The sequence below is a fragment of the Rhineura floridana genome, chromosome 4 (genome assembly GCF_030035675.1).
Source record: "Rhineura floridana isolate rRhiFlo1 chromosome 4, rRhiFlo1.hap2, whole genome shotgun sequence".
In the NCBI taxonomy this organism is placed as follows: domain Eukaryota; kingdom Metazoa; phylum Chordata; class Lepidosauria; order Squamata; family Rhineuridae; genus Rhineura; species Rhineura floridana.
In genome coordinates, this window is record NC_084483.1 from 104,341,123 (window position 1) to 104,357,520 (window position 16,398).

Consider the following 16,398-nt stretch of genomic DNA (forward strand, 5'->3'; position numbering starts at 1 on the left):
TTGCACTCAGGAAGACCCATGATGCTGCCGCATAATCTGGGTTTCCTGTGCTGCCTTTTTTGATTGCCAGGGCTTCCATGATGTGGTTGGATGAACTACTGGAGGATCCTCAGCCCGATACAGTTTGTTTCAGAAAGACTCTGGTTAAGCTTCGCAAGGCAGCTGCATTCATGGAAGATGTGACACTCAATGCTACATGTCCAGAGCCATGTCCACCAGGGTAATAGCTTGTTGGATACTTTGGCTATGCCACTGGGATGCCAACAACACAGTGCAGATTAACCTTCCACAGCCCCTTATTCCAGGTCCAGGCTCTTTGGGAATGATCCTAAGGATAACAGCAAGTCTGTTTTGGCCACTACTAAGAGAGAGGGCCGTTGAGCTGCTAGCAGGTCTTCTTCGTACACCTACCAGCAGACCTTTTGGGCTCTGCAGTCCACAGGTAGGGACCTGGACTTTTGCTCTGCACAAGGCTATTGGAACAAGCAGTGCTTCCCCACACATTCTCAGTACCACTTCTCTGCATGTCAGAGGTGCCCGCCAGCTCCTAGTCAGGATGGACACCAACAATGCCAGTACTGACACCATTCCAGTTGGGGGCAGGCTCCTCCACTTAACCATGGACACTTGAATGAGAGACTCCGTGATTCACAGATGTTCCATAGAGTTTCAGGAATTTCCTCCTCACAGATTTCTTCCCTCACCCCTTCCAAGTTGCCGGAAAGGTGCTCTGTGATGACAGAAGCCATACATCACCTGCGCTTCATAAGGGCGACAGAGCCAGTGGATCCCATGGCTGAAAAAGACCACTTGTAGAGGGCAATTTTAGAACTCAGATTTCTCAACACCTTTCTCAGATGCTGGCATTTCAAGATGGAGTTCCTTGCATCTATTGTGGAGGCCCTCCACGAAGGGGATTTCCTTGCTTCTATCAACTTAAAGGAGGCTTATCTTTACGTCCCAATCTTACTTGCCTATCAGTGTTTTCTATGGTTCACTTATGGCCGGCACCATTTCTAGTACTGGGCCTTACCGTTTGGTCTTTCCTCAGCCCAAAGAGCATTCACGAAGGTCATGGTGACCCTGGTAGTGCACATCTGGCTCCAATGTATACACATATATCCCTACCTGGACAACTTGTCAGTGTGGGTGCCTACCAGGGCACAGGCTCAGGAGCATGTACGTCACACCCTGGCAGCTTTGAGAGACCACAGCTTCCTTGTCAATGTGGACAAGAGTCACCTGTATCCAGCACAACATATTCAGCATGTGGGGGCCATCCTGGACACAGCTTGCAAAATTGTCTTTCTGTCTCTGGAAACAATAGTGACTACCTCTTACCATTCCAACTGGACATTGCCAATTCCAGACACAGAAAACTACCACTTTCCTTGTTACTGCGGGCATAATTCCATTGATGGACACTGACTGTCAATCTAGTGAAGGTCACTCCTTTTTGGGAACCTGAGAGGATGTTAATTACAACAGATGCCAGTCTCCTGGGATGGGGTGCCCACTGCAACTCCCTGTTCATTCAAAGGACTTGGACCACATTAGAACAATCCCTAAGTATCAACCTGCTGGAGGTACAAGTGTTGTAACCAGCACTTTTATCAGAAGTTCCCATTGACCAATGTCCTTGTTCGGACCGTCAGTGTCAGCGTGAAGGCACATTTGAACCATCAGGAGGGCACACAATCAAGAGCATTACAAGCAGAACCGACACACCTTCAATTGGGCTGAGTGTCACCTACTTTCCCTGAGGGCTGAGCACCTCAGCAGCAATCTAAACATTGCAGCAGACTGGCTCAGCAGACAGCAGGTTTGGCTTGGGAATAGCAGCTCCATCCTGAGGTGTTCCTTCAGTTGCATCACATGTTTGGATCCTTCATAGTAGACCTCTTTGCTTTGTCTCAGAATGCACAGCTCCCATGTTTCTTTGCAAGGTATCATCAAGCAAGAGCAGAGGCAGTCGACACCCTGTCAATGCCGTGACCAAGAGGGATCCTCTCCGCCTTCCCCCCAGTTCCTCTGCTGAGACGGACCATCTGGAAACTCCATCAAGAACACATCTAGGTGATACTCCTGGCACCCTTCTGGCCACGCAGACCATGGTTCTCAGAGCTGCTAACCCTCTCAGTTCAAGATCTGTGGTGTCTCCCTCTGCGACCGGATCTTCTCTTCCAGGGGCCGATATGCCATCCAGAGCCTGATGACCTGGATGCTAAGCGGTGTCATTTAAAAATTTCAGGGCTTTCCAAGGACATCATTGCAACCATATTGGATTCCAGATGCCCCTCCACCATTCACATATACCAAAGCACATGGCTGGTCTTTCCCAGGTGGTGCTTCAAGTGATGGGTTCATCCATCTAGCTCTATGATCCATCACCTGCTGGACTTCCTCCATGAGGGACTCTCTATGGGGTTTCAGCCAAACACCCTGCGCAGACAGGCCTCGGCAGTTTCATCCATTAATTTTATTATTTATTAGATTTATATCCCACCCTTTCTCCCAGTAGGAGCCCAGGGTGGCAGCATCCCGACCAGGCTCCTCTCGGATCTCATCCCCTGGTCAAGCACTTCCTAAGGGGAGCATATCTTCTCTCACCACTGGTAGTTCATTGGTTCCTGGCTTGCAGTCTTCAGAAAGTCCTGCAGGCTCTGCAATGTCCCCCGTTTGAGCCCCTGTGATCTGTTCCGCTACACCTGGTCTCCTTCAAGGTGCTTTTTATTTGTGGCAATCACCTCTGAATGCAGTTTCCGATCTGGGGGCTTTATCTACAGACCGTCAACTATATATTTTTCACAAGGGCTCTGTGGTACTATGCACAGATTCAGACTTTTACCCTAAGGTGTCTTGTGCTAAGTTCCTTCTGCCCTCGTCCAAGCCATTCTCTTGAGAAACCCTGGCACACTCTGGACATTCTTCGGGCTCTTAAGGTCGACCTGGCCAAGGCCAGGGATATTTGCCTGATGGAATCTCCGTTCATCTCCTTCCATCCGAGGACATTGGGCAGGAAGGTTGCCAGTTCAACATTGACTTTGTGCCTGCATCACCCTGGCCTATGAGTCCCTTGATGTTCTGGTGCCCCAAAACATCACAGCTCATTCCACTAGGTCAGTGGCCACCACGGCGGCCTTCGGAACCAATGTTCCTATTGCGGATATCTGTAGAGCTGCAGTTTGGTCTGCTCCAAATTCATTCATTAGACATTGCACAGTAGATCAGTATGCCTCTGCAGATGCCTCCTTTGGTAGGCTCGTATTACAACAAGTATTGTCCTCTTCTTAGGCAGCTTGAGCGCACCCTACTGGGACTGCTTTAGTACATTCCTCCTGATGGCATGCTACCTGGGGATAATGGTCTCACCTGAAAGGTGGTTTTCTCAGGTATCATGCCATCAGGGTCCTCCTTGATTGGGGTGGCTGCCTATTCTATTCCAGGGGATGTGATATTCGTAGGTTTATGTGTTCTAACTTGTTCAAAATTGTTTTTTCTCACTGTGGCTAAGGCTGTTTTTTCATATTCATGTTTAATTGGGAGTCAAGTGGAGTGTTTAGTGGTTGTGCATCTTCTAACTATTGTTTCTTCTGAGTTTTTACGGATCCTGAATGTGAGTCATCTGGAATGGACTGGGGTCTTATCAGAAGGAACACTAGAAGTCTTGACACCCATGCATTCTTGCCTTTGAACACTAGGTGGCTCTAATACCCTCCTGATGGCCTGATACCTGAGAAAACCACCTTTCAGGTGAGACCAATGGTCTGTTTTCAAAAAAAGATCCACCTCTAAAATATCAATTGTAAGAATGATAATTTATCATTATTTCCTTTTAAAATACCAATATTTTCTTCAAATGGTCAATGTTTTAAAGGAAACATTGATATTTCCTTTAAAAATATCAATATTAATATCAATATTTTTTCTGAGCAAAAATACCCCAAGGATTGGTAGAAGGAGTGGTTAGCAGATACAGGAACAGGAATTGATGCCAGCCTGTTAGGTCTACAGAATGCTTGTGACCAGCCAATTGATCCGATCCCTACCTGTAACCTTTGGCTGGGAAGAGAGCCTTCCAAAGAGCTCCCTAACTGTGGGAAGAGCAGTAGGGGAAGCCAGTAATAAATGCCTTTCTATATTAAATGTCAATAAACAGATTCCCCCCTCCCATTGTTCTGTTGCTTTTGTGTGTGTTCAAAACTCCAAGAGGATGCTGGACCATGTTGCCAATTCAACCATGAAACTTAAAAAAGAGAGACAATGCTAGAAGAGATAATATTAGTCGTACCCCACCCCCAGGAATATAGAGTGGACAATAAATGCAATAGCCTCACCAAATTGTTAAAATTGGGGTTTTTTGCAGTATAAGCAATTCTTATTAGTAAACATATTTTTAAGTGAATTGTTAGAGAGCACTAAATCTTGATGTAGTGAGAAAGGTTGCAGTCTTTTTAATATATGGAATTGGTGAAAAGTGCTCCTGGCTGCCAGAGCAACCTATAATTCCAAGTACAGCAATCAGTTCAAGAATACTCTAATGTGGAAGGAACTGTTGAAGTTCCTTCTGTTAAAAGAATAGTGGTCTTGCTTGTGAGACCTTTAATGTGCGGATTCTGCCATCTTCTGGCAGTACAAGTTCTGCTCAGCATTAAGTTTTTTTAGAGTCTTGAAGCATTATTGTATTATGTAAATATGGCAAACAAGGTATCAAATGTTCTTTTTAAAGAAATACTTTTTCAACAGGAATGTGATCAAGTACATATAGATGATGTGTCTTCAGATGACAATGGCCAAGACCTAAGGTAAACAATGTCTTTAAAAAAATCATAACAAAATTGCATAACTGTATTTTATAGGAAGTAAAACAATTAACTTTTGCATATTTTGGGTGTTTGCAGTACCTACAGTTTTGCAACTGATGGCTTCCATGCAGCTGCAAGTAGTGCAAACCTTTGTCTGCCAACAGGTGTAAGAGGAGGAGTTGACTGGATGAGGAAGCTGGCATTCCGTTACAGAAGAGTAAAAGAATTGTATAATACTTATAAGAACAATGTAGGAGGTAAGTGTTTTATTATTTTAAAATGTCAGTCACATCTCTACTCTAAATTCTTTTGAAAGAGAATTACAGTCTGCCATTCATACTGTTGGTTTTTTTAAAAAAATCTGCTGGTTTAGTATTTATTCAAGAAAATTGGACAAATGAGGAAGAAATTGATCCTCATGGGATATTTTCAAGAGGATTGGACTAGCTGTCTGCTGGGGATGCTCAAGCTGTGGATTTCCTGCACTGGACTACATGACCTATAAGACCCCCTTCAACTCTGCATTTCTATATTTCATTGAAACATTTATTACTAAACTTATAGACGTGAACTACACGTTCTGAACTGTCAAGGGCTCTAGCCCTTCCTGCACCATACAACTTTCAAGTTCAGATGGAGGATCACTTTTGCCTGCTTTCCCATGTAAAATACCTCCCTGCCTATGAAAGAAGAGGATACCAGATAGCATATCAAGTAGCCTTTCCTGATGTGCTGGTTTTCTTTGTACAGGGTTATTTACATGGGATGTTTATGTTTTACGTTCAAATATTTTATTTCTTACCTGCTGTCTAAAGTGATATATACCAGATGTGGCTGTACTATATAGCCCTGTTCATGGCTTGTTCACACATAGGGTATACCTGTGTTGACAGCAGAGCAGAATTGGACTTTTTGCTCTGCCCTGCTGGGTCTTCCTGTAATAACCGAATGTTACACATATTTGTCTGCAAATAAATTTAAATGCCATGATCCCCACATGCGAGTAGGTGCTTGCAGGAAGGATGATGGACTTGGAGCACTATACTTTATTGCCAGTGAGGAAAATGGGATCAGAGGAAGAGAAATGATTAATTCCTTAAAAACCTGTCCACCTTGGCTCCTGATAGCCCTAACCACTGAGTAGCAACGTCTACCTAAGAGCTACCAAGCACAGATGGAAATGCTGAAGTCTGGGCTGCTTGGAAACTCTTGCCCCATTTAAATATAAATGGCCTTGTCACAGAGCAGCGGCCCAGCCCAGCAGGGGCAACCCCAAATGGGAGTTGCCCCACTGAGTCTTCCTTTCAGGATGTTACAAAGGTGCCATCCGTTTTAGTTTAGTAGCTCTTGTTGTGTATGGGAGGGGCTGCTGGGTAAGAGCAGGGAGCCTGCATCCGTGCTCAAGTGAAAACCAGATTGGGGGGGGGTTCAGCTAGGCGGCTCTACTGTATGTATGATGAGTGTCTGAGAGTATGTGTGGCTGTTATGGAAACTGTGGAGTGGGCTGCGAAGAGGCTCAATGTATGGTTGCAGGGTGGAGCTGGCAGGTGATTGATGATAGTCTGGCTTGTATGGATATCGTTTGGATGGTTATGGAGTGGTGGTGGTGGAGAGGGGTATGGGATTGAGTAGTATTATGTTGGTTGGGTGATTTTGTGTTTGAATGGATATTGAGAGTTGATATTAAGAAGGTGGATGGAGTAGAGTGTTAGGAGATTATTTTTGTCTAGGATGTGCCTATGGAAAGATAGTAGTGGGCAGGTCAGCAGGGGTGCATGCCCAGACACCAATGATTACAGGCAGAGGAAGGCACGGAGTTTGTAGGGAGAGTGGGTCATTTGCAGAGAAGGGGACATAGCCACATACAGCCTGTGTCCCTTTCTCATTTGCCCCCTGTCTCAGTCATCTGGCAGCTCAGTTGATGGGCTATTTATTTATTTATTTATTTATTTTATTTGTTATCTAGATTTGTAGACTGTCCTTTATCACTTATGGTTATTCCAGAGGAAGTTACATAATATCATTAAACAAGTAACAGTTACAAAAACATATATCACTTAAAACTAATTTTAAAAAAGGACAACCTGAAAATACTGAAAACAGTGGCCTCTGTGCTGCAGCACAAATGCCTGGGAGAATAAGAAAGCTTTACTTGACAGCGGAAATTCATCAAGGTCTTCACTATCTGAGCTTCCAGGGGTAGGATGTTCTACAGTCGGGAAACTACAACAAATGTGACAGGCCTGGTAGCAAATAGGCAGCCAGTGTGGATCCCACAATATTGGTATTATATGACTGAGTATACAATCAGAATTAACATAAGCCCTATACATGTTGTTTGCGCCCTACAAGCAGGTAACATGTGAATAGGGCTCATGTTAATTCTGATAGTACACTTCACCTGTGCACCTGATTGTTTCAAATTGATAGTAGTGTTATGAAGCTCACACAGCATTTATTTCTTTTTAAAAATTGTTATTTGATAAGCTAAAGCAAAACAACAAGGTATCTCAGATTCTAAGGGTGGTATTCAAAGCAGCACTAAGCAGATTGTTCTGTCAGCACAAGCATTTCTCCTTGCACCATGGAACAATCTCCCCCTCTCTTCTCCCTGCGGTCCCCTTAAATCTGTTCTGGGTTTTTCCCCAACCCTCCAGAGCAGATTTGGGGAAGATGTGGGGTGTGTACAGGGGGAGGGGAAGGGGAAATCCCATTGTGTTAGGGCTAGCCCTTTTTAATTGGCTGCTGCCCTAAGAACCTCATCAGAATCTGCTAGCTTCCTTTTTTTCTTACTTTTTTGTTTACAGGTGGCACAGACAGTAGGAAGAGTTTTCAAAAAATTGTAGTAGGCTATATAAAAAACAAACACCCAGTTACCAGTTTTCAATAATATACATACATATCTGGGATGTATCCAAAATAGTAGGCAGTTACTATTTTGATAAAACCCAAAGCAATTTATTAGCTCCTATATTCTCTAGTATTTTATCAAAACAGTAACTGTCTTCTTTGGGACATCCTAGATATAAATTTGTGAGTTTGGCTTCCATTAAAGGAACACTATTAATGGTTGATCAGGCTCATAACAGTGAGAGAATCTTACCCAACTTTCCATGTTTCAGTAGCTTCTATGGAGGTGGGAGTTTGCTAGGTAAATAAAGAAGTATATTATACACTCCCACTTCAAAAGTCAAGTTTTAAATAGCCCTCTGGATAATGTAAAAAGCAAAAATTGCAAACCTAGCCAGAAAGTTTCATGATTTTTATCTCCACAATGATTTTAAAAGAGGCCCTAAAATGGTTTCTTGCTATCAGCTTGTATTTTATGCACCCTCTCTTTGGAAGGCCAAACAACATGATCATAACTGGATCCTCCAATATTGTGTATTAAATGCATCTGGGAGAAGTCTTGAAGGATAAGCTGCCAGTGTGATTTAGGGTTGCCAGGTTCTTGGCCTGTGACTGATCCTGTATCTTTGGGAGAAGAGAAAGTCAGCCAAGAGCAGGTGTTCTTGCAACACTGTAATGGGAAAAACCACAAGGTGGAATTCTCCCTTCCCCCTGCACAACTTTTAAAGATACAGAAGACCTCTTGGAGTCCAGGCCCGGCCTCCAAGAGGTCTTCTGTATCTTTAAAAGTTGTGCAGGGGGAAGGGAGAATTCCACCTTGTGGTTTTTCCCATTACAGTAGGGCCCCACTTCTTGGCACCCTGCTTTTTGGCATTCTGCTAATATGGCACCAGCGGGGCGATCAGCTGGAGGGGGGCCTGGAGCTCCCTGCACTCCAGCTGATCGCGCCGGAGGACGGGAAGATCAGGTGTAGCGTGCTATAGCTGATCTTCTCAGGGCGGTCAGACTCCTGCACTCCAGCTGATCACACCGGATGAGGGGAGGATCAGGTGTAGCGTGCTACAGCTGATCTTCTCTTCCGGTACGATCAGACTCCCTCTCGAGCTGATCCCACCCAGGAGGGGAAGATCTGATCTTCTCTTCCTCTGGTGCGATCAGCGGGTTAGGTTCCAGACCCCGCGCTACAGCTGATCCGCTTTTTGGCAGTTTTCACTTTTCAGCGGGGGTCTGGAACCTTACCTGCCGTATGAGTGGGGCCCTACTGTACAGTGTTGCAAGAACACCTGCACTTGGCTGACTTTCTCTTCTCCTAAAGATACAGGATCAGTCTCAGGCCTCGAGCCTGGCAACCCTAGTGTGATTAGAGCAGAGGCCCTGTAGGAGAGGTTATTTTATCCCTTTACCAGCATTCTTTTCTTGACTAAAGAACAGACAGGATTTTACAGTGAACAGTGACAAGATTTTATTGGGAAAACAGTATCAGTGTAAAGAATTAAACACCATTTCCTCCACCTCTACAGCTTTGGTCAGATTGATGGTCCCCAGGACTGCATTTCATTTAAAAGGAGAACAGTTTGATCCAGTTGGGTCTCTCATCGAATGTGTAGTTTGGCCATGCCACTCTTTCATTCTAAAACAAGCTTAGCCAGTCCTAAAGGTACAAAAGCTTTAAGCAGACCTATTTATCAGTTCCTTTATTCTATAAAGCAATCTAATATATATATATATATATATCAAAATTTTACATTGATATGCAAGTGCATTAGGTAATTAACTAAAGCATTTCCATGAAAAAAATGTTGATAGGCCCAGCTTAACATATTACTGCAAATTCTGGCCATTTCTAATAAAACAGAATGTAATCAGAAATGTGCACATTTTCCTTTGTGTATCAGGACTCCTTGGCCCTGCAAAAAGAGATGCATGGCTACAGTTAAGAGCAGAGATTGAAGCTCTCACTGACTCCTGGCTGACAAATGCACTTAAATCACTATCAGTTATTAGTACAAGGTAAGTATGTGCTTAATTTTAAATGCCAATTGCTATATAGAATAGCCTTCTGAAGCAAGACAAAAGTAATTTGTAAAGCAAGATGATATTTTAGCAGACCAGCTAGGAAGGCACCCATCTACCTTAATATAATCTACAATGGCCTGCTTGGGTTTTCCAGGATTTCACAAAGGAGTTTTCCGCATTCCTTTCTGGAGATCCTAGATGTTGCACCCATCCAAGAGTTGCAGTAGTTTTGCAAATGAGTTACAAGGCTGACACCAGTGAACCTTATTTCCCTTCCCCCTCCAAACCCAAACGTCTGCTGAACTGCTAAGATGCCTGTGAAGATCAAGCACAAAAGCAACTCTAATGTCTGGTCATAGAGTAGTATTTTGTTATTAAAGTTGTTTTGAAGCCTAATTAAGCTTTGGTTGCAAAGATTTTGCTGATAAATGAGACAAACGGTTTTAGAGCAATAATTAATGGAAGGCATGCTTTAGAGAAATCATTTTACCATTATATAGATTTTTGCTGTGTCTTTTCCCATAGGAGTAACTGTGTAAACGTCTTGGTAACAACAACCCAACTTATACCAGCCCTTGCAAAAGTCCTGCTGTATAGTTTAGGAGGTGCATTTCCTATTGAAAATATTTACAGTGCAACTAAAATAGGTAAGAAAATTAGTCTCCCTAAACTTACATTGTTTTGTTGATGGGTCTCAAAGTGTCCCTCCCACCACCAATACTATGTCAGTTTTGGCTGAGCTAAGCAATTTATTCAGTTCTTAATTAATTGGTATATATATAGTTACAGGTACTGTGCATAATTTGCATATCAGTTTCATAAAAATTCTGAGTATGTACCACTTACTCAACAAAATCCTTATTCTGAAATTGATATTCTTGAATATATACTGGAATGTGTTCAGCCCTTGAAAACATTGGAGCAATGAACTTTGAAGTTAAAAGCTCCTTGAGAGGAGGAGGGCAGGTAGCTTTGCAATACCCCTGTACCCTGGAGGTGGGCAAACAATTTCTATTTTTGTGTCTGAGGGCAGAAGGGCTTTGATCTTCAGTCCCCAGACAATCTCCTGCATCTGTGTGGGTAGTCAGACTCCAGCAGGGTTCCTTGCTTGTGAACTCCACATCAAATTGGAGCAGCTGCATTTATTATTATTAATAATAATAATTAATTAATTAATTGAAATTAACTATGAAAGGGAACTTGAGAGAGACCCCACAGGCGGGGATCCACTTGAGCAGCTGGCTTAGTTGCAGTAGCGGATGATGAGGCTGCACAACGAATCAGAATAGTAGAGTTGGAAGGGGCCTATAAGGCCATCAAGTCCAGCCTCCTGCTCAATGCAGGAATCCAAGTTAAAGCAGATGCGACTGATGGCTGTCCAGCTGCCTCTTAAATACCTCCAGTGTGGAAGAACCCACTACCACCCTAGGTAATTGGTTCCATTGTCATACCACTCTCTAAGGAAGTTTTTCCTGATCTTCAGCCAAAATCTGTCTTCCTATGTTTTGAGCCCATTATTCTGTGTCCTATATTCTGGAATGATTGAGAAGAGATCCCAGCCTTCTCTGCGTGACAAACTTTCAAGTACTTGAAGAGTGCTATAACAACCCCTTCAGTCTTCTCTTCTCAAGGCTAAGCATGCCCAGTTCCTTCAGTCTCTCCTCAAACGACTTTGTTTCCAGTTTCCTGATCATCCTTGCAGCCCTCCTCTGAACCTGTTCCAGTTTGTCTGCATCCTCCTTAAAGTGCAGTATCCGGATCTGGATGCAGTACTCAAGATGAGGCCTAACCAGTGCTCAATAAAGGGGAACTAGTACTTCACATGATCTGGAAACTATCCTTCTGTTAATGCAGCCTAAAATAGCATTTGCCTTTTTTGTAGCCACATCACATTGTTGGCTCATATTCAGCTTGTGATCAACAACAATTCCAATATCCTTCTCGCATGTAGTACTGCTGAGCCAAGTATCCCCCATCTTATAACTGGTTTCCTTTTCCTAGGTGTAGAACTTTGCACTTGTCCTTGTTAAATTTCATTCTCTTGTTTTCAGACCAGTGTTCTAGCCTATCAAGATCACTTTGAATCTTGTTTCTGGCTTCCAGGGTATTAGCTATCCTTCCCAATCTTGTATCATCTGCAAATTTGATAAGCATTAGCTGAACCTCCTCATCTAAGCCATTAATAAAAATGTTGAAGAGCAGTGGGCCCCAGATTGAGCCCTATGGTACCTCACTCATTACATCCCCCCAGGTTGAGAAGGAACTATTGATGAGCACTCTTTGAGTAAAATTCTGTAGCCAGCTGTGGATCCACCTAATAGTTATTCCATGCAGCCCACATTTAACTAGTTTGCTAATCAGAATATCATGGGGCTCTTCGGCAAAAGCTTTGCTTTTAACTCAGAAGTCAATATAATGTCTACAGCATTCCCACAGTCTACCAGGAGGTTACCCGATCCAAAAATGAGAAAAGATTAGTCTGGCAGGATTTGTTCTTGACAAATCCATGTTGGCTTCTGGTAATCACTGCATTATTTTCAAGGTACTTACAGATTGACAGCTTCATAATCTGCTCCAGAATTTTCCCAGAGATTGATGTCAGGCTGACTGGTCTATAGTTCCCAGGTTCCTCCTTTTTACCCTTCTTGAAGATAGGGACATTAGCCATCCTCCAGTCATCCAGCACTTCACTCAGCCTCCATGATTTTGCAAAGATAATAGTGGTTCTGAGCCAGTTCCTTCATTTTACCCTAGGGTGCAGTTCTTCTTGCCCTAGAGATTTGAACTCATTCAGTAGGTGTTCCTTGACCATTTGTCTATCAATCTCAAGCTGCAATCCTGCCTCTTCAACTTGTGCTTCATGTTTGCCAGGAGGGTCATAGACCCTGTTTTGTGAGATGACTGAGCCAAAGCAGGAATTCTGCTTTTTGTTTGTTATGTTTCCATTTTGCCATCCTCAATGAGTAGCTGAACCACCGTTTCTGTTCTCTGTCTTTTACTATGCAGTATTCAAGGACAGTGCACGCTTAGGTTAGCACAGCATTGGCAAGGGGAGCTCTGCAGGGCCACAAGGTTAAAAAGGAATTCTTGTGACCCCTCGGTCCCATGCATACACTAGAAAGAGGTAGTCCAGACTATTTTAGCTCATTCTCAGCTGTAGCCGTCCTTGCAGCATTCCTACAATTCTGTGCTACCTGTCTGTACTCTTCCTTTGTGGCCTGGCCTTCCTTCCACTTCCTATATGTATCCTTTTTCATCAGGTTATCTCTAAGCTTTTTGTGAAGCCACATTGGCTTCTTCTGCTTCCTTCCACAGTTTTTCCTTGTTGGAATTATTTGCAGTTGTGCCTTTTAAATTTTCTTTCTTTAGAAACTCCCACCCATCTTGGACTCCTTGTGTCATTTAGGGTTGCTTGCCACAGAATCTTACTTATCATTGTTCTAAGTTTAGAAAATCTGCTGTCCTGAAGTCTAGGGTAGGCATATGGCTACTCTCAGCTTTTGCTTCTTTAAAATCAAGAACTGAAGTATAACATGGTCACTTTCCCCTAGAGTTCCTGTAACTGCCTTTCATCCACTATGTCATCTCTGTTGGTTAGAATTAAGCCAAGGGTAGCTGATCCTCTAGTTCCTTCCTCCAGTTTCTGTCAGAGAAAGTTATCAGCAACACAAGTCAAGAATGGGGCCATTTGTCTCCCAACAGATAGTAGGGTAATTGTAGTCCCCCATTGCTACTACATCATGCCACCTGGAAACATTGGCAATTTGCTTTTCAAAAGTTTTATCCTCATCTTCTCCTTGATTGGGTGGTCAGTAGTAGATTCCAGCCACCATGTTTCTTTTATTCCTTGCCCCATTTATTTTAATTCAGATGTTCTCCTTGGGTCTACCAAGTGCATCCTCCTGTATTTTTGTGCAGGGATATATATTTTTAACATATAGTGCAACTCTGCATGTGGGGCACCATTTTTGTCCTGGCTTCCAAACTCAGTGTGTCGTTGTTAACTGACCAAGAGAAGCAAGGCACAGGGAGCCCAGTGCAGCAGAAACTTGGGATTGGCTCCACCACTCTGCACCCTGCCAAGCTCTACATGCCTCTCCCTCTCAGTCCTCAGCAGAGACCCACCATGTTCTAAAGCCTGGAGAGCAATGGTGCCCTACCTGCACAGCTTCACTAGCCGTTACTGCTTAATAGAGACTGAGGGATTCTGCACAGGCACCTCCCCAGCACTGCACTGAACACTGTAGTCTCACACAGTCTGTCCTTTCACCATCATTCTCACCAAAGTTATGGTGTTGTCATGGCCCCTTCAGAGGACTCGGAGGAAGAGGCAGAGTTGGCAGACCCAGGAGAAGGAACTAGTGAAACCCCTGAGGACACAACTCTGGCTCTTCCCCAGCTGGAGAATGTCCAGGACCTGGCTGAAGCCCCTCAATCGGATTCTGGGCATGAACAGGAGGCTCCCCTCCCCCCTGCAGAAAGGAGACGCCAGTGAGTAGCACAGCAACAAAGGAAGAGGTCGGGTCGTTTAAGAACAAGCAGCTCTGAGCAGCTGGGAGACTAATCACGGGCACCTGGCTTAGGGAGTCTGTTATAAAAGGCAGTTCATGGCTGCAGCAGACTGCTGACTACAACATCGGTTGTGACCCCTCGCGTGTAATGCTGTTGCTAGCCTCTAGACCTTCGGACTGGACCCCTGGCTTTCTGAACTCTGCTTCCCTACCTGGACGACGCTCTTGGACACTGCTACTGGTTAGTTTGTCAAGCCTTTCTTCTGCCAGCCAGCTTCCATGATCTGCCTGGCCTTGACTGATTTATTGCCCAGCTAACTGCCGGCTGCTTCGTTACTGCCCAGCCCCCAGCCTGAAGCTGACAGGTGTATTCCCACAGGAAACTTCATCTCTAAAGTGTCTTATGGGCCTGATTTTTAGGTTCTCATCAGATAAAGCAAAGCAGTTCCCCCACCCCACCTTTAGCTGTATCTGGGAAACAGCCAAAGACCAAGTGATGTGAAAATCTGACTTTTAGACACTTCTAGCTTTTTGTGGGACTCTCCTAGCCTTTTGTAGATCTTTATGATTCCTCTTTTTTGATAGCTCAAATAAGTAGTGCATTGTTTTTCAGGCAAAGAAAGCTGTTTTGAGCGTATAGTGTCCAGGTTTGGCACTAACATAACTTATGTTGTGATTGGAGATGGCCGAGATGAGGAGCATGCAGCTAACCAGGTAATTTCTCTCAACTGTATCTCATTTATCTTCCAGGAAAAGAAAGTTGCTTTGAACGAATAATGCAAAGGTTTGGCAGAAAAGTAGTATATGTTGTAATTGGGGATGGTGTAGAAGAAGAACAGGCAGCAAAAAAGGTAACCTGTCTCATGAAATGTCGGTGTGTTACATAGATATTGATGCAAGCTTCTCTGTTTGCATTTCTGTTAGTATGGCACATTGGCAAGTAATTCAAGTTGATAGACTCCAGAAGCCAAAAACATAAGGCCTACAAATTAAACCATTTGGATTCGAGCATATTCTTTATGATGATTTGCATGATTTGGAGATAATCAAAATGGATATTGATCATAGATCTTAAAAGAGCCAAGTGACTTCATATATAATAAACCCGCTTAATAGAGATGTAAGATTCTGTAAAGTGTCAGTGAAATTTTTGGAAGAAAAGCGTGCAAAAGCTTATCTGACAAATGTGGAAACAATAGGAGGCCTGCCAGAAGTCTATCACAAAATGAGATGTACCTGAAGAACCTGATTAAAAGGCAGTTGGTTTCATTTCATAGAGGGCAGCTTCACCTGAAGAACTCTTTATATGCACAGAGCTGTCCACTCTGTTAAATTAAACAAAGAAAGCATTGTAGTCAGGGAGATCCATGAACAAAGTTGTGTTTCTATATCCACAATGGATCACTTTATTGGGGTGTTTATGTGCCATTTAAGTTTGCATTTGGTACATAGAAGACAAAGGCACCACCAAAAACTTACTGTGGCATACTTGGAGTCATTGTAATATGAAAATTTAACAACTGAGTAATAGGTTTCTTAAAGAAACCTAGCTGGAGATCTTTCATAATTCAACATACATACACAAAATGTATTTGTGAAATACATTTTAGGCTCTAACCAGAAATATCCAAAACCATCCTAGACTCGGGGAAATGAACGGATGTATCATTTAATATCAGATTGCATCTACTGGTTTTTGTCTTTAGCTGTAGCGGTTTTATTAACTATTAAATGCTGGTTCCAAATGGTTGCTTTATATAGTAGATACAGTACAGGTGCTGGGATGGTCTTGTAGTTTGTTCAGAAAAACAGGTGGTTGGTTTCTTTACTTTATGGTTAGCATGCTTTCCTCTAACTATAGCTGTTGCTTGCATGAACAGTTGTGGAAGAATAAATGAATGCAAGTTCTTCACAAATAGATCTGAACAGAATGAAAGTAAGGTCCTTAAAGCTTAAGTTATATATGCACAACTTTTTTGTAATGTTTTTATTTACAATCGTACTAAAAGCTGATGATGATTGCATAAATCTAAATCTTTCACTTGTGGAGCAATAATATATTCCATATGATGTCAGCACCTGAAATTCTAGAACACTTGAAACAAGCCCACAGGTGGTGTCTGAAGGTGTGTGTTCACATACATAACAAGTGCTATGCTTGATATATCTCCCTACAATGTAAGGTATGGTTTCCAGTTGTATGTAAACTGGTTCCC

At 43.2% G+C, this 16,398-nt stretch overlaps 1 protein-coding gene across 27 annotated transcripts in view; it reads left to right on the forward strand.

Moving 5' to 3' along the window:
• EYA4 (EYA transcriptional coactivator and phosphatase 4) overlaps window positions 1–16,398 on the forward strand; it is a 249,893-nt gene that overhangs the window by 227,588 nt on the left and 5,907 nt on the right. For 23 of the 27 annotated variants that reach the window (XM_061623885.1, XM_061623886.1, XM_061623890.1 and 20 more), the window contains 5 exons: window positions 4,747–4,805; window positions 4,902–5,062; window positions 9,551–9,665; window positions 10,197–10,318; window positions 14,933–15,033. In XM_061623885.1, the coding sequence (XP_061479869.1) occupies window positions 4,747–4,805; window positions 4,902–5,062; window positions 9,551–9,665; window positions 10,197–10,318; window positions 14,933–15,033 (558 nt within the window). Of the gene's footprint in view, window positions 1–4,746; window positions 4,806–4,901; window positions 5,063–9,550; window positions 9,666–10,196; window positions 10,319–14,795; window positions 14,897–14,932; window positions 15,034–16,398 lie in introns of all 27 variants that reach the window. The other 4 variants (XM_061623883.1, XM_061623889.1, XM_061623875.1 and 1 more) reach the window with 2 other exon arrangements.